Source organism: Scleropages formosus, chromosome 10 (assembly GCF_900964775.1).
Source record: "Scleropages formosus chromosome 10, fSclFor1.1, whole genome shotgun sequence".
NCBI classification, from domain to species: Eukaryota; Metazoa; Chordata; class Actinopteri; order Osteoglossiformes; family Osteoglossidae; genus Scleropages; species Scleropages formosus.
In genome coordinates this window covers 8657629-8684307 of record NC_041815.1, presented here as the reverse complement: position 1 = coordinate 8684307, position 26679 = coordinate 8657629, and the positions used below count along the sequence as shown (strand labels likewise).

General features: G+C 42.9%; 1 protein-coding gene across 3 annotated transcripts; it reads left to right on the top strand.

Annotated features, from left to right (window-relative positions):
- Positions 1-345: 345 nt before the first annotated feature.
- On the top strand, positions 346-26679 carry LOC108938338 (mediator of RNA polymerase II transcription subunit 13-like). 3 transcript variants are annotated; one of them, XM_018758847.2, is made up of 30 exons: positions 346-685; positions 3158-3392; positions 7601-7772; positions 9508-9653; positions 10223-10420; positions 10781-10978; positions 11079-11241; positions 11678-11785; positions 12101-12784; positions 13142-13352; positions 13478-13550; positions 14903-15024; positions 15251-15341; positions 15676-15884; positions 16205-16404; positions 16665-17563; positions 18127-18291; positions 19111-19334; positions 19761-19947; positions 20096-20507; positions 20862-21078; positions 21474-21665; positions 22933-23156; positions 23242-23384; positions 23514-23672; positions 23840-24019; positions 24225-24373; positions 25391-25549; positions 25671-25771; positions 25885-26679. In XM_018758847.2, the coding sequence occupies exons 1-30, from the start codon at positions 620-622 to the stop codon at positions 26015-26017; spliced, it is 6420 nt and encodes a 2139-aa protein (XP_018614363.1). In that variant the 5' UTR covers positions 346-619; the 3' UTR covers positions 26018-26679. The 3 variants fall into 3 exon arrangements, with proteins under 3 accessions (XP_018614363.1, XP_018614361.1, XP_018614362.1); XM_018758845.2 differs by having other exon boundaries at positions 25385-25549; XM_018758846.2 differs by having other exon boundaries at positions 11082-11241; positions 25385-25549; positions 25885-26017.

The following is a 26679-nucleotide window of genomic DNA, read 5'->3' as shown; positions in this document are numbered from 1 at the left end:
CTCTTACTACCGCTTAGCGGCAAAAAAGGCATCAATTACGGCGTTATTGGGCCCCTCATGACCGCCGACGAGCCAATGGCGTCCGGGAGGCAGAGTTGTCCCTGTCGCCGCCATTAAAGAAAGGAATCCATGAGTTTCAGTGGACATTTGCAGGGACAGAACCGCATGATTGTTAAGACGTCCGCGTTCATTTTTGAATATAACCTCGCAGAGTTCTTTATTTTCAGCATCCCTTTTTAGATCCTTCTAGCCCAATTCAGCGAAGATGGATTTTAATAATAGACTGCTTTAACCAAAGGGGGAGGGGAGAATTGTTTCTTTGCCCTCTTCCCCCCCCCCCCCCCCCCCCCCCCCTTCCTTCTGTCCAGATTTTAGTTTTATTGACCATTTTTCTACAAATATCTCAACATGGCTCGTCGCGGTGCAACTTGTGGAGATGTTCCGTTAAAGGCTTTTTTTGCTGAGGCGAACCAGAGGATCGGAGGGCTTGTCGAACTGGGCAGTTAGTGGCACCCTAGTAGTAGCTGCTAGCTGAGGAACATTAGCTGTTTATAATCGTGTTTTAATAGTTTCTGGGCCGCCGTCGCCGCGATGGACTGTGCGAGGAAACAGTGAAAGGATGAGTTCTTGTTTCGTGCCGAACGGCGCCAGCCTGGAGGACTGCCATTCCAACCTCTTCTGCCTGGTAAGGCTGTAATTTAAACTACACGAAAATAAAATTGCTTTTTGACATTCGCGCTGTGTTTCCCTCTTCGTATTCGCAAAGAAGGCACGAGCATTTCGTCGCCTCTTTCGGCCAGGAAAGTTATGGCCCTTCGACGCGTTTCTTTCCTGCGAAATTAGCCAAGTAGCAGAGAAGTTATGTAAGATGAAGGGAACGAGACGGGCTGCGAAGCTAACAGCTTAGCCGAGCGCGAGCTTCGCCCCGTGCTCCGCGCAGACCTCAGGGCCATTAAACACTCGAACAAGTCCCGTTCCCAGGCGAAAACACTGCTCTCAAATGTCTCTCTTGGCACTTCTCTGCGTTCGCCGTAGTTCTGTCAGAGTGAAGAGAGCCAGTGTGTTTAGCCGGCGGCGCGTTCTGGGAGTCGAAGTGCGGTTCTGCTGGACTTGGCGGTGTTGTGTTCCGTCTCTGTGCTGCTCACTCAGCGTGTGTGTTGCGTTCCGTCATGACGGTCATGGCAGCAACTCCGACTCCTGCCCTGTCCTGCTCAGTCAAAAAGAGCTCGTAATAGTTAGTTCGGCTCTGTGTGTGTGTGTGTGTGTGTGTGTGTGTGTGTGTATATACGAGATGTGTACAGTCACACTCGACTCGGGACCAGGTTCACACTTGGCCATCGAGTCGCTCGACACACACCGCTGCCATCTTTAAACCGATGGAAGACAAGTGTGTGTGTGTGTCTCTCTCTCCTGTCTCTGTCTGTGTCAGTCAGTCACACAGTTACCTTTCTCAAGTTTTCCTACTAGTGTGTGTTCTCGGCTAACTCTGTACACCTTCCAGTTCCTGTCTCCGACTCTGCAACAAATGAACGTGTTGAGTGTGACATGTCACACACTTTTTGTTCTGTCACCACAAGTGACAAAGTGACAATGTTTCTGGTCTGTTTTACTGGAGCCTTTTGTTTCCTCGTGCATTTCTGCAGCTGGCTTTGCCTGGTGCCTTTCCCTACAGTGACACCATCTGTAACTCTTAACAAGCAAGCAATGAGCCACAAAGTTTTTGCTTCTTCTTCTCCCCCAGATATATTCCTTGATTTCATCATATTCTTGTTTCACATTTCCAGTAGCTGTGGACCTCCTGCTCTGCCTCTGCATTCTCATAACGGGATGTTTTTTGGAAGGTTAATTCCTAAAGGTGGATGCTTCGCGTTTCTCCTCTGGCACCTTCTCTCTGTGGATGAAACGTGACTGAAGCGTGCGCTTAAGTGACGATCGGCTTTTCTAGAGTTTTCCCACGGCGTCAACGAGAGCGAGCGGTCAAATTTCCACACGACGGTGTTGCACGGTGCCGTCTGCATAACTTCTTCATATTTCTAAAGCTGAGGCACGTGGGATAGTGGCAGCCGCACAACACGGGGGGGGGGGGCGACTGGTTGTCTGTCCAGGTTTGCAGCTTGCAGGGAGCTTTTCGAACGGCGGAAGGAATCCTGTTGATTTGTGAGCTTCACCTGTTCCCTGTAACCTGTTGGAGAGGCAGAAAATCACGCGTAGTCAAGGGACAAGGACACTTGAGATGTGAAAATGTAAATGAGAGGCTTACGAGGGGCAGCTGAATTGCGCTGAGAGATTTATGTGTCCTAGAAGGAAGTCTGAATCCCCAGAATTTCTCATTACTGCACTTACAGTCTCCCTGTATGGCTTCAGCACTGGTCTCATTGTTCTTTTTGCTGAGCTTCCTCAGCATTGTTTCAGGAAAAAGAAAAGGAAATGTTCTGTTTTCTTGCCTTTCCTATAATAGTTTACCTGGAAATGTTTGTGCAGAACAAACATTAAACCCTGGACTCCCTTTCTGAACTCTTGTTACGTCTAGACTGAGTTCAGTAGAGCTTCATGCGTGATACAAATTAACCTTTTCACAGTGCTGTCATCTGATTGATGGTGGGATGCATATAAAAAGGCTTTTAAGGGTTAAAAGATTTTCTTTTTTTGTAGCTTTTGAACAGGTTCATTTCTTTGCTGTGAACAGATCAGAATTTCTGATATTAGCTCTGATGTAGGTTTGGAACTAAGTTCATCCCGAGCTGTAGGGCTCTCAACCCGCCAACTGCCAGTGGTCACTTGATGATTGCATTGTAGAAGGACTTCAGACTCCTATGTAAAGCACTTTGAATGTCTTTTTTTCCTCATCTTCATAAACCAAAGTTGTGACATGTCATTTTCACTGCATTTTCAAGAGATGAATGTTGCCAGGTGAGGCCCTTGGTGGCTGTGTTCAGTACCGCCTTTTGCAGTCATGTGTTCTTTATGCATTCTCCATAAAGCAGGATTAGGAGACTGTTTGTTTGAATGCCACCTTGGAGGACTGTTTTATTTGCAGGTGCAGACGTTTCCTGAGGCAGAAGCACAGCTTACACTTTCATCCTCTCACTCTGTCTCCGCCCCCCATCGCCCCTCCTCGTTTTCGCTCTCATGCTCACTCTGTCTCCATGTCTCTCAGGCTGACCTGACAGGGATTAAATGGAAGCAGTACGTATGGCAGGGTCCGGCCTCCACCCCCATTCTCTTCCCTGTAACGGAGGAGGACCCGATCCTGTGCAGCTTCAGTCGCTGCCTGGCGGCAGACGTGCTGAGTGTGTGGAGGCGGCACCAGACACCCGGCCGCCGGGAGCTGTGGCTCTTCTGGTGGGGGGAGGATCCCAATTTTGCTGAGCTCATCCACGACGAGCTTACAGGTAGGCTCCCGTTGTGCCTGAGGGGTGCAGCCAGGTTACCATGGTGATCTTCATAACTAAAATCAGAAGACAGAACATGGGAATGAAATGTTTTTGTCAGCATTTTCTACTTCATTGTGCTTCTGTGCTGTCATTCAGTCTGATTGATGGTGGAATGCATTTGTCATACAGGAGTATTTTAGATTCATATGAGAAAGCTTTTTAAGGGTTAAAGGATTTGCTCCTTTTCCTAGCTTTGAATGGGTTCATTTTTTTGTGATTGTTTGCTGTGTGTGTGTGTTTGCTGTGGACAATTCAGAATTTTTAGTATTATCTCTAAAGAAGGTTTTAAACTTTTCCCCCAAGCTCTATATTTCTCCATTCAACAGCAGTTTTTGTTTACCTTGTTAATAAGTGGTTTATACAGTTCACTGTGTACCTTTCTGTGAAATGTGGATACTGTCTACTTGTCAAGGTCTAAAACTGAAGTCCTAGATTGATAGACCCAGCACTCCAAGTAGCCTAACTCAGTGAAGGTAGAATACATCACTACATATAGGGTCAGTGTCCAATACTGTTTGCAGAAAAAAAACTCGCATTGGCTGCTCTGCTTGGAATCATCTACCAGACCCATCCAAATTGGTTGCCCTTTGGAACTATCTGGATGTTTTTTTTCATGAATAGCTCCTAAACGTGATCTGAACCTAAGTTGTAAGAATAGTGTAACAACACATACATTTTACATTTCCATGTCTTTACTGAACAAGTGGTATAAACAATTCATATCACTGATTGAAAAAAGTATGAGAACCTCTAGGATAATGACCTCTTAAAAAGAGGAGGTAGTTGGAGGCTTGAATTCTAATCAGTTAGTTGAGTCTTCCAGTTAATTCAGGTGTCTGCTCAACCTGCCCAGCTGTATTAAAACCCCACACAATTCTGGCTACGGCAAAATTCTGTTGAAGCGCAATATGGCTCTCTGAAGAGATTTCCAAGGACATCAGGAGAAGAGTTGTTAAAACTCGTAAGACTTGGGCTTCCATCAGGCCACATTCAGGCAGACAGTTCACAAATGGAAGAATACACCTCTATTGCTACTCTTCCTGGGAGTGAGCATCCTGCAGAGGTCAGTGCAAGAATATAGTGTACAATTCTCAAAAAAGTGACAAAAACCCTCAAATGACATCTAAGGGTCTGCAAGCATCTCTTGCACTTGATACTGCATGTGTTCATGAGTCTACTGTAATAAAAACACTGAGCATGAGTGGTGTTCATAGGAAGTTACCATGGAGGAAACCACTACTCTGCAAAATACTGCTGCCAGTGTTCTATGTACAGAGGAGACAAACAAACTTCCTGGTGAAAGTACACAGAGATATGTTTGGAGAAAATGCTGCATACCAACACCCAAAACCTCAAGAAAAGCAGAACACCTTAGACCTGCCAGTTCAGACCTGTAATCCAACAAGTCATCAGTTAAGCAGCAACAAATCATGGACATGCTTCCTGGGGATATTAAGTGGTACTTGAGACCTTAAGAACTACTCTTGTCATGCTGTGAAGCCACTTCTCAGGGTTAAATTGAATATAAACAGGGCACTTTTCCTCTAAACTAGAAGAATCCCTGTTTAAGAGCAGCAGTGATTGAGTATTGTAACAAAACGACAAGAGATGAGTAGTCATTTGAAGAACACATTCATATTCCTTCATCAGTGTTGAAAGATATCTTTGGATCTGTGGGAACCAAGGGAAAATGCTCAGAGAATTCAATCTGCCACTGAAGTCTTCATAAACAGACAAGCCAAGAGTAAACTTGATTTTTTTTTTTTTATTTTATTTTGAATCAATTTTTTTAATTCTAAATTAATAAATTATTTAAAAAGCAGAGAAGCCAGTTGGGTTAACATAGAAGTACTGCTCTTGTTCTTTGAACGCAGTAGAAAGCAGGAATCCTGATAAACAAAGTGAGCCTTTTGCAGACGTTTCTTAAAGTATGTAAGGCAGTGAAACGCAAATCTCAGGTCATTAGGGAGGGAGGTGGTAATAGCTTTCACAATGTAAATGATTACCTTTCCATTATTGTTTGTTTGGTTAGCGCATGCCCTAGTCCAGAGCTGTCGAGCACATTCGTACAGTTGAATGTTGACTAAAGTTGCACTCCATTTGCAGCAGTGTTCCAGCCAAGATTTGTACCTGTTACCCTGCAGTCCAGAGTATCAGTCTTGGTTCTTGGCAGCCATTGTGCTGGCAGGTTTTTCTTCCTGTGTTAACAGTAGATTATTTAGCTCCATTGTATTAAAATGTATACTAGAAAAACCCCAGCTCATTTTAAGCAGTGATTGGAAGTTGGTCAGTATAGATTTTTAGTCAAAAGCCTGTTATTGCAAGTTTTTCATAGACTTTTTCTTCTTTTGAAGTTTGTTCTTACTGAATGCTAGTCCTGACTCTGGTGAGCCATTGAGTGTTTTGACTGTATCACCACATGGAGCAAGCTAGCATTCCCAGAATTCTCAGTTCACATGTTTGAAAGCAGATGCTTGGACTTTCCCATGGGAATACTGAGATGTGATCCTAGCAATGCTGGGGCAAAGTAGTACAAGGGTTTTGTTGGAGGGTCAAGGAGGAGCATGTCTTTGTAAACATATTCCAGCCATCTTACAGTGGTTTTGGCAGTAAAATGACCATACATGTTTGAAAGAAGGATTTCCTATCCCCGCCTCCAAAGCTATTTGTTTGGATCTCTCAGCTCATCATGCAGAACACTAGCATTTTAGCCTGTATAAACAAGTAAAGAATTTGCCTTAAACCTATAGCGAGCCACTAGAACTTTTATTTAATCCTTTCTGCCTGTGTGCAGGAGTTTACAATTGTTTAAATAAATGAACACATTAAAGTAATTGCTGTGTGTCAGGATTTATTAAAGCCAGACATGTGGCAAGTGATTATGTCTGTGATTTTGGAAACTTGCAGTAGATGTGGGATTTCCCATTTTAGAAATACTGGTTAAATTCAGCAAAGAGTATAGAAGTCCTCCCGTTTTTTTTCAGTTTCAAGTTATAAAGTGTAATATACAAGTTGTCATGTAACCTTGTGATTCTTCTGTAGCATTTTATTCTAGCTGTAGTTGTACAGTAATGTGATATTTGTGCACTTACGGCAGTCTGTGTTGTAGCCGTCTCCTTGGTGGGGTTGAGATTGTCATCTGGTTGTTCGGTTCGATAGGATGTAGTGTCGTAGTGTGAGCACTACCCCTCATTTCTCTTTTCTTATACCTCTCGTAAGCATGCTCTGCAGAAAATTCAGAGCCAGTGCTTTTGTAACTTTCTCCAGTATTTTGCCCATCATATTTATTCTGAGGCTTCACAAGCGCTTCCTTGGTCTTGATGACATGATGGTCTGATATACTATTTCAGTTGTGATTTAATAAAGTTAAAAGTAATATTCTCCATACATGCAGATGGTAGATGTCATCTGCATTAATGCAGATGACTCCAGAAAATAAAATACTTAGTCCAATTTAGGTTAATTATCATCATGTTTGAATCAATTTATGTCACTTCATGTTCTAAAGTTTAGTTATTCCATTTTGAAGTTAAAGCTGCTGTATAGTATGAAAATCACCATTTACGCAAAAGGGGGGCAGGGTTGCACGAAATTGCATTTTAAGACTCTTATGCATTCTCAGCTTTGTGAGCCAAGCCCTGTTTTTGTTTTTTTGGTTCAAAAATGGATTTCTTTGCATGAATAACGGTTGTGAATGCATCACTCAGTAGTGGAGCTACATCACCTTTCCTGGTGGACTCATGATAGTCAGTACAGAATACATTTTCAGCACCTCTGAGTTGTATAGGTTATATTACTGGTATTTGTAAATCATTCTCTGAATTAATAGAACAATTTAAAGTGCATTTTTTGTAAATACTTATTTAATATTGTTTTCTGTCAGAACAGGTTTCTAGTATCCCATATGGCGTATGTGATAAAATGCTTATACTCTATTTTTGCCTTTACATGGTCTACATCTCTGCCCAGGTGTAATTATCATATATGTAAATAACCTTATTTAGCTTAGACTGCTTTCCAGATTTATCCATTTATATGTTTACTACAGACAAACATGAATTATTAAACTGTGAAAGTGTAAGGTCACTGTTAAGACTTGAAGTATCACATTAAGGTACCAAGCTGCCTGCTGCATTCTTTCATGGTGCTCTTTCTCTTCTGCACAGCGGGTGAGGAGGATGGAGTATGGGATAGTGGTTTGTCCTATGAGTGTCGCACCCTGCTCTTCAAGGCCATCCACAACCTGCTGGAACGCTGCCTTATGAACCGGAACTTTGTGCGCATTGGCAAGTGGTTTGTCAAGCCGTATGAGAAGGACGAGAAACCAGTGAACAACAGGTAAACATGAGCTCTTTTACATTTTCCTAGAAGTACTTTAGTGCTTGGCTGTGAAACTGAACAGTGTGTTTGAAAGAAACTGTATCTTTGTTCTTCTAAGTTGGTTACCTTCATAAATTCACACTTTAGTTTGAATTTTATATGAACAGTTCTTCACTTTACTTCTTTGTACTGACCCTTTTTAAAATGATGGGTTAAGTTATTTGAAATATTTCTGGCTAGGTAGTGTGGTTTGAAGTGTAAAAAGTGCTATTATACTGGCTCACTGCTCCAAAGTGGTGAATTTGAAGGGCCTCTTGAGTCACATTTTTGACTCTGAGAAACTGAGCCTTTGCTGGTGTGATGATTTTTCAAGCTACACTTCACTTGCAAAATGAGTACTGAGGAATTGGAAAAGTTCCTTCACTGTAGTTACAGACCAGTCCCTAAAATCAGTTGGACTCATTCTGTGTGGCCATAAAACAAAAATGAAAGGATTAGAACTTCTTAGTAGGAATTCAGTCGTGGTGTTTTAGTCATACTGCAGTATTAGAGATAACGAGGTGTCTGAGGTTTTACTGTGACTTGTGGGTTTTGCAGCCTGAACATAATGTAGCGACCCGTGTTACCGTGTGTTTGAGCGGGAGAACGCAGTAATTGTAATTGATTGAATTTGGGTGACATACTGGGAATATAAGGGGTGATTGCATCTGCCAGAGGAGGAAAAAGAGGAGAAAGCCTTGGGGGTGCTTAGCAGGCTGGCTTGAGACGCCGGTCCTTGGATCGAGAGCGTTCCCTCCCTGTGCCGGTGTTCCAATAAACGTTCGAAATGAACGTTGCCTGTGCGTCCTTCGCCTCATCTGAATCCAAAACGCTGCGTCCACAATACGTTATTGTGTGTGAATGAGTATTTAGCTACTCCATAATTGACACCTTACTCTGATAGTTTAAAGCTTGTTTACCTTTGTGTAATGCAGTAGAATGCATAAAATTGAGTTATCTTTCTCTTCATATTTAAAACCAATTAACTGATTTCAAGATTCCATTTGGGGTAAAATTGGGTTGATTGTCTCAATCTTTATGAAGGATTTTTCCTCTTCCCCCCTGGATGTGGAACATGAAATTTCTTTTCATTGGGATCTTGGTCACTTGTAGATTGATTACTGACATCAAAAACAGTTTGATTTTGACAATGAAGTCACACTGCTGAAAAGTACTCAAGTTTTGTTTTTGACATTTTAATTGTCAAAATTAAAGCATAGTGGTTAGAGCTGTTGCCTTATGACCCAAAGGTTGCAGGTTTGAATCCCACCTCAAGCTGTAGTAGCCTTGAGCAAGGTACTTACTGTAAAGTGCTTCAGTAAAATTACTGATCTGTATAAATGTCTAATAATTGTAGGTTAGGGTTAGCTAAATAGCAGAAAGCATTAGCTAAATGTAAATGTAGTATACAAAGCCGAAGACTCATCCATACAAGTGCTGAGGATATTCTTATCCACTGCCTTGACTTTAAATTTACCATGTACCACTTCACCCCCAAATTTTTGTTAGGTATTTAAGTTGTACAGTCTGATTTCTTGTAATGCCCTGTTGTTCTTAAGGGCTTATATTGTGTAAATCTTTTTCCTCATTGGCAAATAAAGTCACCCCCCCCTCCCCCCAACAGCTAGCAAAGATATATCAATCATCATGTATCGCAAAGTGCATTTCGAACTTATGAAATCATTGAAATTTTGGATGGCCTTTCTCCCTGCAGTGAGCACCTGTCCTGTGCCTTCACCTTTTTCCTGCATGGTGACAGTCACGTGTGCACCAGTGTGGAGATCAGCCAGCATCAGCCTGTGTACCACTTGAGTGAGGAACACCTCTCACTGGCTCTGCACACTGGCCGGCCTCTCCAGGGTGGGTACTTGGGGCTGCTCAGGGCCAGGCAGCCATGGCTTTTCCATATGGTGCAGTAAATACAGAAACAAGCCTGCTTTCTATACAGCTTTTCCATAATTTTAAGTGTGGTCCATTTTCACTTCTTTGCACCAATACTGTCAATTCTTTTAAAGCGCTTATGCTGATGAAGCTTTGACTTGGACTAACTTGGTTGGCTGCCTCTTGGATAGATTCCTTTGTATGAAGCCTGTGTAATTGGGTACAAAGAGGTTTACACAACTTTTTTTGTATTAAGAAAACATACACATTGCCGGTAATTTACAAATGACAGGTTTGCTAATGTTTGCATGTGTTGAGAAGGAATAATAGTCTTGTAAACTCGTAAGCAGCCGTAATGGCTCAGAAGAAGCAAGTTAAATTGTTGTTCTTAAATTCTGACTCTTGTTGTACCTCTGTTTTATTATTCGTCCCCCCCCCCCCCGCATCACTAAATAGCAGTATTTGTACGTGAACAGCCTATGAGGGGGAGGTAGATTTTGCAGCCGCTGGAAGAAGGACCTTGCTGACTCTGCTCTCTGCCCCCCCAGTGATTCTGAGTCCTTTTGGCCTGAGCGGCACCCTAACCGGCCAGTCATTCAAGCTGTCTGATCCCTCCGCCCAGAAGCTGATAGAGGAATGGAGGCAATTCTATCCCATCAGCCCTGGGCCAAAAGAGACCTCAGAGGACCCAATGGAGGATCTGGACTGGGAGGATGACTCCCTAGCAGCTGTGGAGGTCCTTGTTGGTAAGAACCATGTCTCATTGAGTCATGCTTTTGGAGAATACCAGTATGTTGGGATTTTCAGGTGGATTTGTTTGTTTCAAGCTAACAAAATTCCTTGCTGATGTTTTAATTGAACAAGGCAGTCCACAACTAGTAGGTACAACCTGCTTCTAGTAGCTGCTCATGCATGTCCAGTTTTTGTTTCTTTTCAATTTTGAAGGTTTAGATTTGATATATCATGTGTACGTTGCCTCCCCCCCCCCCAGTGCCTTTTTTAATTATTTATTCACTTGGATAGTAACATCAGGTGGTCATTGTGATCTTTCAAATTACATAATGAAAATATTGCATTCTAACAGTTGAAAATGTGCCTTTTCACAGCTGGAGTTGGAATGGTGTACCCTGCCTGTATGGTGCTGGTCCCACAGTGTGTCCTCCCTGCCGTGAGCCCTCTGGCATCCTCCCACTCTACAGCTGTCCATTTGGGTGGCCACCAAGTGCCCACTTCTCACCGAGATTCTGTATTGTCATCTGTCACCCTCACCCCCCCCACATCCCCAGAGGAGGCCCGCACCACTGGTACACCCGCAGATACTTGGCAGCGTAGAGGGATCAGCTGATGTTGTGGTTTAACTGCTGCTGTTTGGATGACAGCGTGCTTCATTTCTTTCTCTACCAGTAGCGTCTTTGTCGCTTCCAAAGTGGATGAAACACCCCTCTATGTCGGACCGCTTGAGACTGGACAGCACAGCTCAGTACAGCAGCAAGGTTCCACACCAGCTAGAAAGCCAGATGGTGGAACACGTGTGGCAGGAGTGCAGTATTGATCAAGCCCACAAGAAGTATGCATTTCTTATTTATTAATTTGATTGATTGTCTTTGGTTTAAAATATGTTATGGTGAAAGCTATTGTTTTTAGTTACAGGACTGTAGGAGGGTTAGCAGTATTTCACATTGTTGTTTGTCAATGTACTGATATTTGCAAAACATTTTTTTTTGTCATGCATATGTTTGAAATTGATTTTTCACTGTCACATCCCCTATATCACCCATTGAGAATAGTTTTTTTTGGCTTTTGTGCTTCAGCTTTAAATCATTTTCATTTCATAAGTCATGATGTCTTTTACAATTTTAATCATGACAAGCTGAAATGAATAAGCCACTGTAATGGGCAGTGAGGCTGAGTGCAGGGATTGTTTGCAGCAGACAACTTTATTAAAGTTGAGAACCAGCCTCTTTTTTAAAAAAAAAAACAAAACGTGTTCCTTGATTCCTCAGGAGGAGACTCTCCTCTGTGGCCGACAGTGCCTATGTAGAGGGTGCCAACAGCCAGGGCTGCTGGGATTTCACTGAACTGACGCACAGATCAAGCTGCAACTGTTCACGGTACTATACAATGTCAATGGCGTCTTTGTCAAAGCTCTAACTTAATTGGATTCAGGATTTTTGTACGGACCCCCTTTGGCCATTTCTTTTATGTTTTGGATAACTTTTTTTATTAGGGGGTAACAAGCCACCCAACGGTTGTTAAGTCCAACCCATTAGTTTTGTGTCCCAAGCTACCCAGTGTATGCAGATAAATTTTCTTAATTGCTAATTTTAGTTGCAAATGTCCAAAACTTGTTTTGCTCAAGAAAATTTATTCAACCGACAGACTTGAAAGGTGTTAAATCACAGTAAAGTGAACAAATGTTTTTTCAGGCAAAGATGCGTAAAGCAGCGAGCTGGATATTCCCTTGGTCACCCTCAGTCAGCTGGCCAGCTACCCCCACCACCCCCCAAGCACAGGGCAATAGAACGGCTGGAGAAAAGTGAGAAGCAGCAACGGAGGCCTCTGCTGCCCTTCCATCACCGCAGTTCAGACTGTGAAGGTGGAACCTTGGAGGCCGATGGTGCAATGCACCACCTAGATGGAGGGTCAAGAGGGGATCCTTGTTTCCCTAGTCTCCACCCTGGTGATAGCGTTCACATAGAATCAGTCTCGCAGGTTTCCAATGTCCCGCAAGATTCCGGAGCCTCTCCACAGCCCCCTTCACTCAGCCCTCATCCCTATGAACGTAGTGAGGGAAGGATGGAGGTCCCAAAGACCTCTTCTAGGCAAGACAATCCATGCCTCAATGATCCAGCTGCCAAGCAGGCTGTGTCCCGCTGGCCACACGCTCCCTCTCAGCCTTTCCTTTCTGGCTGCTCAGAGTCTAGAGACCCCACTGTGTATGTGGGGGCAGCTGTTAACCCTGCTGAAAACTATGTCCAGTCTCCATGGAAATATTACTCTCTGCCACAGAGGAAAGATGGCAATTTTCCCAAGCTTGAGCTTCCTGTTGACAAGCTAAAGGAGGACTGTACAGGACTAGGTCAGCAGGATGGAGTTTTGTCTGTCACTGAGTGAGTATCCCTTTGGCCACTGACTGACTGACAGGCTATGCAAGTGTTTTAAAGAAAATGTGCTAAGTGATACTGTATGGCAGAAGACAACATCCAGCCTTACCAGTTTCTTGTCTGATGTAATAAAATGTATTTGGATTTTCCTAACATGCAGATAGGTACATTGGGTATTAACTGTGATCCAGCATGAGCTGGCTTTATTACTGCCTCTGTAAACAAAACGCAAATGTTTGTGTGCTTATAAAGACTTTTGCCATAAGTCGCTTTCATTTATGTGTTGTAACATGAATTTTTTTTGTCTCCTTTCCACTGGAACCTTCACAGTAACAGTAAGTGTCTCATTTGTTTTATCTACAGGCACATGTCAACCTCTAAACAGCCTTTGAAGGTGTCATCTGATTGGGTACAAATGTACCTCCAAAGGAAGGCTAGGTACCCATTAGGCACTGCATCTGTTCACGAGCCCAGTCGGGACCCCTATACCTTTGTGGATGGGGGTTTGCAGTTCACCTTCTCTGATAGGAAGGAAAAGCTGGGAGGAGAGGGGGAGGTTGGGAAGAAGTACAAGGTAATGCTCAACTTTTTTTTTTCCTTTCCTCCCCTCCCCTGAGCTATCCTGCCAGTCCTTTTCAGAATGTATGGGGTGCATGAAAAAGAGCATAAAATGAGGTGAACACTGAACTGCTTTTTTAGGGAAGTGATGAAGGAGGTGCATCTGAAGATGGAGTGGGTCCAGTGTCACTTTTTACTGGCCCTGGAAAGTCAGGTAAGTCTCTATGTTCTTTCTGAACAAGCACTAAAATCTGGTCGTCCATACGAGCTTGTATTTTTTATGTCATACGTTTTGTTCTTGGTTTTGTTTTCAGTTTAAGGATCATCAGTATAGTAAGTACACTCAGTCTTTAAGTGTCCCATACAAACAAACAACAACTACAAAAAGCACCATGTGCTTATGAAAATGTGCACCCTTTTTCTTCATCATGTCGCCTTATTATTCACTACAGTGTCATGTTTGCACATTGTCACAACAGGTATTTTATTCTGTATAGCATTTTGTATGTGACATTTTGGATTAGGTGTATATGCTTGGTGTCTGAAACTCAGAAGGTCCCCCCCCTCAGTTGTGTTAGCCTGGCTGGCTTCCTTTGCTTTAACAACACATTTCTGTATTTCTGTAACAAAACGAGCTGTATAATTCTTGCTTCCTATCACATTGTGACAGTCTTAGTCAGTCACAACCGTTGATTGTGATAAATACAAATCACAACTAAAAAGCCACATGCAACATTATTAATTCAGTTACCGGATGCTTTTCTCCAAAGCAACTTAGTGTTAAGCTGGTTACCCCTCTGTATAAATAGGTAAATAATTTGTAATTTTTCAATTCATGGTAAGAACCTCGATCAGTGATACTGCAGCTGGAGCATAGATTAAAACATGGGGACTTTGAGTGCAAGGCAGCAGCTCTCATCACTGCGCTACTTGCTCCCTCTTAATACCTTTAGAAATAATTCATAAACATGTAACTGCTAATTCAGTTGTTTGAATAATGGAAAGAGCGTTAACATACAACTTTTCAGTGTCATAAATAAAGCTTCATCTTGTCAGTAACACACAGCACCTGTATTGGCATAACATCTGCTTTGCAAAATCAGACAGCCAATGATCTTTGGAATTTAATTTTGGCTTGCAGATGTTTATCACATAAAGAAATAATGAAAACATCTCTGTCCAGGGTGTACACTGCCTGATATCCTATACTTAAGGGAGAGGTTGTGGACCATTATAAGCCTGCGCCGGAGAAGTAGTTTATCGATAATGAATGAATGAAAATATAACTACAAAAGACATGCCAGGAGTAATTTTTCTTACAAATATTTTAAAATATGCCATATTTAGGTGTCAGTTTTTTTCACCCAGTGATAATGGTAATTCAGTCTCCTCAAGATGGAAATTGCCTAACAAGGTTATTTCACAGCATGACTGAACCTCATTGTGTGATGAATGGGTGTACGCATTTTTAATGGTTTAGCTGTGAGTTTCTGAATACTTGTTTGGATTGTCATATTTCAGTGGAAATAATAGTTTGTGTTCTCTCTTCTCTGTTTGGGTATACAGATCCTGAAGGTGAAGCTACCCAAAATCACATGGCTTCCACCAGCCTGATACGTGAGAGCGACCTGGCAGTTTCTTTCAAAGATCTGGACAACCTTTTCAGTTCAGACGAGGACGAAATTTTGGTTAGGAACCCTTCCAGGAGTGATGTATAATGAATGTCATTATCTGGGTTAATTTTCCTTTATTTTTTCGTAGAATAATGTGATAATCATGTCTTTCCAGTATGCGAAGGGGGAAGCACCCTAGATTGTTCCCAAAGAAGTGTCCCTATTGACTGGATGTAGTTCACTTGGTTTTCCGAGAATCTGCTGTGGGGTAGGATGACTACATTGTTTTGTCTTCCTTCAGTCTGGGTCCAGGAAAGCCACCAAGGGAACCAATGAGAAATATGACAACAAAGAGGCCAAACCAACAGTGTATGAACCCTTCTCTTGCATAAGTAAGTTATTCTCTGTTGTTCATTCCACATTGATAGAGTGAGGGTTGGGTATTCAGCACTGCGCAGAAAGTACTAAATTTACCTCACCTTAAGAACTGTTTAAAAGTGTCATGAAGTGCTCTCTTGGATTTGGCTACTGAGTTCTGTGCATTTGTTGCTGTTAACATACTTGTGATGTTCCACTTGTGGCAGAGATACTCACCTGTTGACTCAGTTCATACAGGTTTATCACTGGTAGCATTGCCTCAGAGACCTGGAACACTACATGGAAGTGATTGTCTGTGTAATTACATTAAAGACACTAGCCTACAGACCATCTCTCTTGTGCCCCTAGGTTCTGCTGACCTTCACCAGATGTTTCCTACACCACCCTCCCTAGAACAGCATATCATGGGCTATTCCCCCATGAACATTAGCCATAAGGACACTGGGGCCATGGATACAGTTGGTCTCACCCTACTGGATGGTTCCCTGCTGCCAAGCAGCCACTTCAAGATCGAGGTGGAAGAGGGGCTCTGTAGCCCTAAGCCATCTGAAGTCAAGGTAGCATCTGGGTTGTGGGTTTTTTTTTTAGTCTTTGGTCCTCCAGGCCATGCAGGAATGCACAGAGTAATAAATACATTTACTGTATATAGACAGCACTTCTATGACAAATTTAAAAATAGGTTAAGTACTTAAAGGCTAAAGTGCGTTGTTACACTGCTGGCTTAAGTTGTACAAAAAGGATGTTCTCGGTACTTTTTTGAAGTTCTGAATGCTTTGTGGTGAGCACAGTATTTTACAGGAAATTGAGACTATGAGGGATGTACTATACTACTCACACTAGAGGCTAATAACTGTCATGCACATCCCATTTTCCTCAGGATTTCTCATTCGTCTACAAACCAGAGACGTGCCAGATGTTTGTTGGTTGCTCCATGTTTGCCCCATTGAAGACACTACCCAGCCAATGCCAGTCACCTCTCAAGTTGCCCGAGGACTGCAAGTACCGGCCTGGCTGGCCAGTTGGCACGGTGGAACTGCCCCAACCAAAGCCAGCTGTAAGCCTCCTCAACAAGGACAGGTAATGTGTGTGTGTGTGTGTGTGTGTGTGTGTGTATGTGTGTGTGTGTGTGTGAGAGAACCAGTCTTGGTTACTTTTCTGATTTCTCCACCTCCAACTACTGTGAAAATCACTTTAGTGTTACAAGTTAATTTTTCTTTGAGCTCGCAGAAGATAATTAGGTTAACTTTCTTTAATATTTTATCCCCTTCTTTCACTTGCTCTAGCCTGTTGGTCTTTTTGCTCTAGCCAAATTTTGTTTGTGTCTCTCTCCTCCTCAGTAACATCCCAAGTGTGGGCAGTGTCATGGAGCTAGACTACACCCAGACCTACACGCCATTCATGTCCAACAGTGCACCTCCCAGCAACGGTGGCCCCAGTGTCTTGCCCTCCCCTGCCACACCTCGGTTCTCTGCTCTCACCCCAAGAACTCCCCGCACCCCTCGTACCCCCCGAGGGCCCTGCAGTGTCCAGGGCAGTGTGAAATATGAGAACTCGGACCTCTACTCACCTGCTTCCACACCCTCCACCTGCCGGCCACTGAGTTCTGTGGAGCCGGTCATGGCACTGTCTGTCCCCGAGGCCCACAGCCTTTACGTCACCCTCATCCTATCAGATTCCGTCACGAACCTCTTCAAGGACTGCAACTTTGACAGCTGCAGTTGCTGTGTGTGTGCCTGCAGCGTAAACATCAAGGGTGCTGACGTGGGTGTCTATGTTAGTGATCCAGGTCATGAGCCACAGGCACCTTGCACCTGTGGCTTCAGTGCTGTAGTCAACCGTAGGTATGCCATTGGTTCAGGCCTCTTCCTGGAGGATGAGCTGGACATTGTGGGGCGAGGCTCGTATGCTGGACGTGAGGCAGAGAGGCGCTTTGAGACCCTACAGCATGCATTTACAGGCCTGAAGGAGCAGCTCCCTGATGACCTCATCATCCTGCTGCAGGACCTCTGCACCAACCCATTCTCTCCTTTTGGGGGTCTGGAGACCACTGGTCAGACGCTATGGGGCCCTGGTGCCGGCCCCCCTCACGTACATGTGGATGAGCTGGACTGCCTCAGCCACTGCTACTTGGCTCTGGAGCAAGGTCGCCAGTTTATGGACAACATGTCTGGGGGCAACAAGGTGGATGAGACCCTGGTAAAGGAGTCCTGTCTTCACCAGTGGGCCAAAAATTCTGGTGAGATCTGTTGTAGGAGCCTAAATGGCAGGTTATGGAGAAATGCTTGAGTTCATATAGCTGTTTCGGTTTTGAAATAAGAGCATTAATATGCCTATTTCTAAAAGTGTCTCTATTTATGTTCTTTGAAATTTTAATTGACATTTTTGTCTAAATCTTAAAGCCCCAATTTTGAAAATTTACTGCTGTTGTAACACTATGCCAGAGAAAAAAATGCTTACCATGATAATCCAGGCCATGATTTAAGTGCAGGCAGGGGGGAAAGTAGCCAGTCTTTAACGGTTGAGGTAGTACCTTTTATAGAGAGACTGGCTCGCTAAGTGTAATTAGTGAGGAATAGGTACACGCCCCGGTCATTGTTTAAGCTGGGGAAATAACAAGGTATCATTCTCATCAGTGTGTTTTTTTTTTTTTTTTTTTTTTTTTTTGGGTGGATGATTGTTGTTGTAATACCCAGGTTAATTTAATCAGGCCGTGTGACCTCCCCGAAGTTAACCGAGAGATCAGTGCGAAAACACATATGATTGAGGTGCTGTTTAATCTGGTTTCTCCTCTTTCCATAGTCAGTGCCAGTGGGTTGTTCTCTCAAGATGTGCTACGGACGCTGTTGTCACTGCAGCCTGTGCTTCAGGATGCCATCCAGAAGAAGAGGAGCCTGCGATCCTGGGGTGTGCAGGGTCCTCTCACCTGGCAGCAATTCCACAAGATGGCAGGCAGAGGTTCCTATGGTGAGCAGCCCCATGTGTGAGCATTGCATAGTATTGGACTGTACTGTCTACAGATATTGAGGCCAGCTGTCTCATGGCACATGTGTTAAGTAACATGTAGAAACATTCTTTTCATGCAACTTTGGATATATGTCCATCCCTCACATGGCAGGGACCCAACCGTACAATGTGAAATTGCTACAAAGACTTGTGAAAATATATTCTTCTTACAACAGGTTTGTAATTCAACACAAATGGATTTCTGCCCATTACACGGTCATTGTACATCCACATGTTATTCACGTGATCCTGAAAAACATAACAGTACAACCACACGTGCAGTTTGCCCCACACAGATGATTCCTGATGTCACATCTGCCGTTCCAGGTTATCGATTCATAGTTATTCACCACCACCAACACAAAGTAAAAACTGAGTAAATACTCATGAGAACATTTAAGGAAATTGCAGAATACAATAAGCTATTTAACTGGTGTGTATAGAAACTTTATTATGCTTTGCAAAAGGATATGGAACTACTTCCTAACACATTGACAGTTACTAATAACAGCTTTCAAATAATGTCAGTATCAGAACTGAAACAGCATATTCAAAAGTGTTAATTACTTTAGCCATTTTCCCCCTCCCCAAAGAGCTTATGGTGTTAAATTACAATTTTTTCCGATTTACTAATTCACAAAGGAAATTTGCCTAATGGGGTGATTTCACAGGAAAGGTTAACTCCATTAGGCGAGGGATCAGTATGTAAGATATGCTAGACCCAGTGGTTGATCCCTCAAACATGGTTTAGAAGGCGGTTGTAATCCCACTTTTCTGCAGGAACTGATGAGTCGCCAGAGCCTCTGCCCATCCCCACCTTTCTGGTGGGCTATGAGCGTGACCTGGTACTGATGTCACCCTTTGGCCTGCCCTATTGGGAGAAGTTGCTACTGGAACCATTTATCTCCCAGAGGAATGTGGGATATGTAGTCTTGTGCCCTGACAACGATGCCCTGCTCAATGGTGCCAGAAACTTTTTCAGGGACCTCACTGCAGTGTATGAGGTAAAGGGAGATGCTTTATGCTACTTGTTCCAACATCAGCCTGAACATTCTGGACAGTGGGATAGTTATTTTCTGCCTGCTGCTAGCTTAGTGGGTGTGTCTGTGCAAACCAGTGTGTACTGATCTTAAATTTATCTCTTGTGCAAGAGGCTCTTTCTTCCAGACCCATAGTCACAAGTCTCGTTCATTCTTATAGCTTTGTTGTCAAACATAAACATTAAGCTTCGGAAATCAACATATACCAGCAGAATACCTTAAAGTGAATAACTCTTATAACCCTAAACCTAAGTGGTTTAATATACAAATGTTTTTTTTTTCTCCCCCCTCTTTTCTTTTTCTCCCCTAAGAACTGGCATGTGTAATCTGAAACCTAGTTTTATACACCCTGATTGTATTTTAAAAAATGTTACTTTTTTTAAAATTTAGTCCTGCCAGCTCGGCCAACACCGACCAATCACCAGATTGCAACCAGATGGCATCATGCAGGTGGGCAGCACAGCAGAAAAGCTGTCTGACCAGCCCATGAGCACATGGCTCCTGAAGGAGATGCCAAGCAACAGTGATTCGTATGGCAGACTCAAACTCTATGCTCATGTCCTCAAGCACCAGCTCGGTCAGTGATCAGACTGTCTGAATTAGTCCAGCAAATTGGGATATCACGTTAATATGCATAATATGCATCAACGTTGTACTGTTGCCATTGCATGCATGAATAAGTAAGCAGAAGGTCATATTGACTTTTCCTCTTGTTTCCTCTCCAGCTCCATATCTGGCTGCCCAAACACTAGACAGCTCTTTGTTCACAAAGCCCAGCTCTTCCAATCCCTCAAGCCAGTCCTGTGCCACACAGCAACCAGCTGCTGTTGCAACAAACACAGTTGGTGTCCAAGGCTCTACCTTGGCCTCCAGTAGTACACCAGGAAGCAGCAACAATGCTCCATCCATCACTGCCAATGGCCTGCCTTCCTCCACCCTGCCTTCATCAAGCCCACATAGCACTAGCGGGGCTGCTAAGGCCAGCTCCTTACCAGTGTTTGGGAACGTAGGTGTGCAGGGTAGCACATCCCAGTATGGGCAGCTGGGGCAGAAGCCTGCTTCACAAAACTCAATCCTTACAGGGGACCAAGAAACGGGCATCAGCCAGACACTAGGGCCTTTGGAAGCTCCAGAGAGGTGTGTTTCATTCATGTTATATATATATATATATATATATATATATATATATATATATATTTGTTCCAGTGTCATTAGTGTCCTTTGTCACTGCTTTGTTGTATGTGACCTGCTGTCAGCTTGTGCAATATCCCTCAGGTTTAATGAGGTTTTTAATCTATCTTGCAAGACATCTATGTCGTATCTGTTTTGGCACCATTGTCATGACTGCTTCTTCAGTGTACAACAAATGTTTAATTATCATCTTGGATCATATTAATATGCATGTTAACTGGACTGTCATGTACCTCCATTTGTCTGCAGTGATGCTGAGTCCCATTTCTTGTGACCCCCCCCCACATTCCTTCCTTACAGCACAGTAGAAAGGGAGAAAGTTGGTATGCCCACCGATGGTGACTCTCATGCCGTCACATATCCCCCAGCCATAATGGTGTACATTGTGGACCCATTTACCTACGAGGAAGCAGAAGGGGACACATCCACCAGCGTTTGGACACTGGGCCTTCTTCGTTGCTATGTGGAGATGCTTCAATGTGTTCCTCTGCACATGAAATCTGCTCTGTCTGTACAGGTAGGACAGGTCTTTTGAGCATGCATCTGCAGATGATTTAAACACCTAGATGCATGTGTTCTTACACAAAAATTGTAAGATAATTTAGGAAATCTTTGTGAAATATTGGTTTATGGGGATCTCCCCCCCCCAAAAAGTGTATTTAACAATGAAGTAGCTGATTTGCAATGGCAAGAAGGCTGTAGGATTTCTCAAGAGAAGCTACTAGCTTACCTTTAAAAAACCTCTAACTGAATTGATACTGTAAAGAAATCAAAGGCCCAAAAGGAAATGTTTGAATAAAATCTTCAGTTAATGTAGTGCCCATAAATTTTTACATTGTGTGTGATGCTAACATTGTACTATGTTGTTTTGCACTTTGGAGAGAATAGCTAACATTTCTGTGTGTCTGTCAGATCATTCCCTGCAAGTACCTGCTGCAGCCAGTAAAGAATGAGGGACACCAAGTGTATGCCCAGCATCTCAAGTCTCTGGCCTTCTATGTTTTCTCACAATGCCGGCGCCCCCTGCCCTCAACTACTAACGTGAAAACTCTGACAGGGTTCGGTCCTGGCCTTGCACTTGACTCTGCTCTTAAAAACCTTGAGGTAAGCACTGCAAAGACTCCACTCATGTGGTATACCATTCAAAATCTCTCTTCATCCTTAATGCTTAAGGATGTGAGTGTGTTTCACTGATGCATGGATGAGTAACCCCTTGTAAGTAGTGTATCTAGCAACGTAGTCACTTTGGTGAATAAGGTGTGTGGGCTAGTAACACTACATAGTATCTGTTGCATAGTAAGTAGCTTTGGACAAAAGCTTCTGCTAAGTGAATAAATGTAAATGTGCTTTAATTGGCCAGGAAGTTTAGGAGATATGTGAGCCACCTCATATACTGTACAAAACAGTCAAGAGAGAATATAGCACCTAGTCCAGGTAAAAGCGGACAACAGCTGAATTACAAGTGTAGGTGGATATACACATCATGGGGTCAATGTGTTGTGTAGTGGTTCAGGCTGTTCATTTACCCTTTCTATACTCCAGGTTCAGATCCTGTTCCAGCTGTTGTACCTGTGAGGTGCTTAGACACACTGAGAATGTCAGAAAATAAAAGAATAAAGTAATAAAGAATGAAAACTCATGTTGCCATTACTCAGTCCACTTTGAGTGATAAAATGAAGAAAGTTCTCAAAGTCCACATAAATGTGGACAGTTGGGGACATTTAAAATACATACAGGGTGAAGGAAGGAGGCATTTGCCTAGTGATGTCTTTATGAAATTCTACAGGCACACAATTTGGCAAACCAAGGTAAAAATTGAAAAGCCTGCTAAACACATTTTGGTTAACACAGCAAGTCCAAATCCAGAGTCCAGCTTGTCACCTTTGCTGTTGCGCACAGCTTCTACGACCCCCGCTTGCCACTTTACTAAAATCGCTACTTTTTTCTTTGAACTGAGATCTTAGTTTTTAAATGTAAACATTTTTTTTGAGGTTTAATGGAGGGTGGGAAAGGGACATTTTTGGCTTGTAGTATTTTTTGTTGATGGGAGTTTTTTTTTGTGCTTTGGAGTGAAAATGGATTACTTGTTAGCAGTATAGTATTGCATAGTCTTTTTTTTTTTTTTTTTTTTTTTAAACATTTAAATTAATGTAAATGGAGTATCCGTTTAATAGAGGGTCAAATCCTGGACTCTGTCCGATAGATGTTTGATTCATTTTTGGCTGTGACTCGCTAGTTTCTGTCTGTCAGATCATTGAAGGAGATTTTTCAGATAAAATTGCTATGTTAATTGAACTAATGAGTAACCCATATTTCACTTTTTCACTTAGTAGTGACCTCTGTCTTCATCCTGTCATGTGCGCGTTTCCAGAGACCAGAGTGCATGCGACTCTATACGCCACCCTTTGTACTGGCCCCAGTGAAGGACAAGCAAACGGAATTGGGCGAGACATTTGGCGATGCTGCCCAGAAGTACAACGTGCTCTTTGTCGGTTACTGCCTGTCACATGATCAGCGCTGGCTGCTCGCCACTTGCACCGACATGTATGGCGAGATTCTGGAGACCTGCATCATCAACATAGATGTTCCCAACAGGTAGGTCTGTCCCAGTCCACTGCATGTGTCACTCTTTTACTGCTTCTAGCCTTTTCTGTGCTTACGGTAGCTGTGGCTCCCGCAGAGCAAGAAGAAAGAAGGGCTCTGCCAGAAGGTTGGGCCTCCAGAGGCTGTGGGAATGGTGTCTGGAACTCATGCAGATGACATCACTGCCATGGAGGGTAGTGATTGGTCGTCTGGGAAGGATCGGCCATGGCGAACTACGGGGTGAAGAACGTCATTTGTTCTGATATGGATATGTGACCAGCTTTGTTTAAATTTTAAATAGTCTGCTGTAACAGCGATTGTCCTTTCTGTTGGCTGTAAACACTGCTTGCTGTTCCTCCTCCTTCTTAGACTGGAGTATTTTGCTAAGCAGGAGGAATCTGCAGTCTCTGAGCCGCCGTTTGAAGGAAATGTGTAGGATGTGTGGCATCTCAGCTGCCGACACTCCCAGCATCCTTAGTGCTTGCCTTGTGGCCATGGAGCCTCAGGGTTCCTTCATGATCATGCCAGGTACTAAATCTTTTTCTTAAAGTGCTGTCCTGCTGAGGGCAAAAATGTATCTCTTCAAATGATGGCCAGCACTCAAAGCTGTGTGTTAAGCTCTATTTCATTCTTTAAGTGAGGTGACCTGTTTTAATCCACTCGCCACAGGATTAATGTGTTTTTATGCTCGACAGATTCGGTGTCCACAGGCTCTGTGTTTGGCCGAAGCACTACACTAAACATGCAGACATCCCAGCTACACACACCTCAGGACACATCTTGCACACACATCCTAGTGTTCCCCACCTCCGCTGTTGTCCAGGTCAACAGCTCCAACTACAATACAGAGGAAATCAGTTTTAACCCCATCAATGGTAAGTCTAGAGCATCCAGATGCTTTTGTTTTGCCACTGGACAGTATCAGTTGCTTTGACTAAATGTGTAAAATCAGTTCACATTTTGCTCCTTATGTTTAAATGAATGTTTAAATTGATTTATAATAATGTGAAAGATTCGTGATTTAAAACTGTTTGATTGCATTTCATTTATGTGCGCATTGGTTTCTCTCTCTCTCTCTAGATGGGTCGGATGCAATGGGGATCCTCGACTTGCTGGATCAAGAGAACCTGGTTGATCCTGACATCATTAACAACCTTCCAAACTCCCCCACAACTTCTCCTGTTCACAGTCCTGGGTCCCACTACCACCATGGAGGTGATGGGAACAAGGTAGTCTTCTTCCTGTCCGTGTTCTAAATAAGAAAAATAATGGCCAGCTGAATGAATGAATGAATGCTGAAATTGTAAAGGTAGCTGGCTGCACACTGATCAAGGTCATGGACTTTGTAACTTGACACAGAATCCTTGAGCAAAATATTTACCTCAGTTACTGTAGGAAAAATCATAGCCCTCTAAATTCCGTATACTCTCAAACTAAATATTAGCTTTCCACTGAAATATTTTGCCAAAAACTGTACATCAGGGTTTCTTCAGTAAGACTGATCAGTTGTAAATGTATGATTTTCACAAAATGTATTGAACAGATATGCAAGATTCAAGGTGGTAAGCATTGTAAGTTTGAAATTAAGCTGACACCTTTTCCAGGCTGCTTGTAATGTTAGTTTTGTACAATAAGCTAGGTACAATTTTTTTTTTTTTTTTTTAAATAAACCCATCTATTGGATATTTTTACTCATGTATGTCAGAGTAAATGCATGTCAAAGTTGTATCAATTTGCATTTGACAATTTTTATATTGTGTATACAGATGCTCCTTGATTAATGATTGGGCTATGTCCCGATAAACCCATATATACCAAATGCGTATCGCTATCGTAACTTTGAAAAATTGTAAGTTGAACCATCGTAAGTAGAAGAGCATCTGTACTTTATAACTTACCCCAGTAGCTTTGACCATTTTTGCAAAAGCCACAAACAAATTTGTTGCTATTAACCTTAGTGTGAAACCTTTGAAGGGCACCAAAGCACACATGGTAATTCAAACCTGGGGTCCTTCAAGCTTGTAACACGTCCTTGACCACTATGTTTACAACCATACTGTCACATGCTGCACCTTAAATGCTACAATTTCCTTAACTATCCGACCACTGTTAAGTGTTGTAGGTAGTCCCAGCAAATTATTTTATTCTTCTCATCTATTCAAGTGGTTAATATTGTCACTTGATGCTTGCAGTCAGTGAAATTTCTTTAATTTTTTATTAACTCCCAACTCTTGTTCAAGGGACAGTGTATGGATCGGATGGAGTCCCATGATGAAACCCTGACCATTCTCCAGCAGCCCATGGCTCTTGGCTACTTTGTTTCCACTGCCAAGACTGGTCCACTACCCAACTGGTTCTGGTCCACCTGTCCACAGGCACAACACCAATGTCCCCTTTTCCTGAAGGTAACTTGTGTCAAACTTCAGGCTTAACTTAAAGCCATGCGCTACACGTGTGTTTACTTACTGGCACGTGACAGTGAACCATTGGGTGTGACCGTCTTATTGAGTTGCATCACCTTTTCAGGCCTCCCTCCACCTCCATGTGTCGTCCACTCAATCTGATGAGTTCTTGCACAGCAAACACTCACACCCGCTGGACTCCAGCCACACGTCGGATGTGCTGAGGTACTTTTCTTTGTTCCGCAGTAATGTACCCATTTGATGCGAATCATTTGAGGGTTGCTGGCTGAAACATCAGGCGGGCTACAGTGATGGCCATTCCTCTTCTCCCCCCGCAGGTTCGTACTGGAGCAGTACAATGCCCTCTCCTGGCTGACCTGTGACCCTGGCACACAGGATAGGCAGTCATGCCTGCCTGTGCACTTTGTGGTGCTGACACGCTTGTATAACTTCATCATGAATATGTTGTGACCTGTGGAGCTGGCCGACCTGCTGGGTGGGATCCAAAGGGATTTTACCTGAGAAATGATGACCGAGCAAGACTGTGCAATATCCTTGTGCAGGGGCAGCCCATAGTGTCCTGTAGGTGTCTGCGGTAGATTTCCTAGGATGAACTGTCATCTGCTATGGTGGTCACCATGGTAATAGAGGTTGTCCATCAATAACCAGTGTATGTCTGTCTTTTGTAAATTATTGACCCTTTGTGAAGACCTGAATTACACTTGGATAAAATTTTATTCAAATCAAAACTATGTATCTTATTTATTGTCAGTTTTATAATTAATTTAATTTGTCTTCCTCAACCTCTTAAAACAAATTATTAAAGGTTTACATTGCAGTACTAATTGAAAGCAGACAGTTTGCAATGGGTGTTACATTTGCAGTAGATTGATTTTTGAGGATTTTTCTTGTAAAAGAAAATGATTTATATAGTTACAGTATACAGATGGAGTAGATGGGGGTTAAATGCTGTTTTTTGATGGGTTGGGGTCAAACAGCTAAGCTGTCTCTGCAGGGAACTTGTACAGCAATGTCATTCACTGTGTTCAAATAAGAGGTACATAGTCTAATATATATATATATATATATATAAGTATATATATATAGTATTTTATATCACACATTTAGACAGA

Excerpts from the sequence above, each read along its gene's own strand:
- LOC108938338 (XM_018758845.2), top strand. The coding sequence starts at position 620 with ATGAGTTCTTGTTTCGTGCCGAACGGCGCCAGCCTGGAGGACTGCCAT. Across the intron at positions 13,353-13,477 it reads AGGTTGGGAAGAAGTACAAG|GGAAGTGATGAAGGAGGTGC; the intron begins GTAATGCTCAAC and ends CTGCTTTTTTAG. Across the intron at positions 17,564-18,126 it reads CCAGTGGGCCAAAAATTCTG|TCAGTGCCAGTGGGTTGTTC; the intron begins GTGAGATCTGTT and ends CTCTTTCCATAG.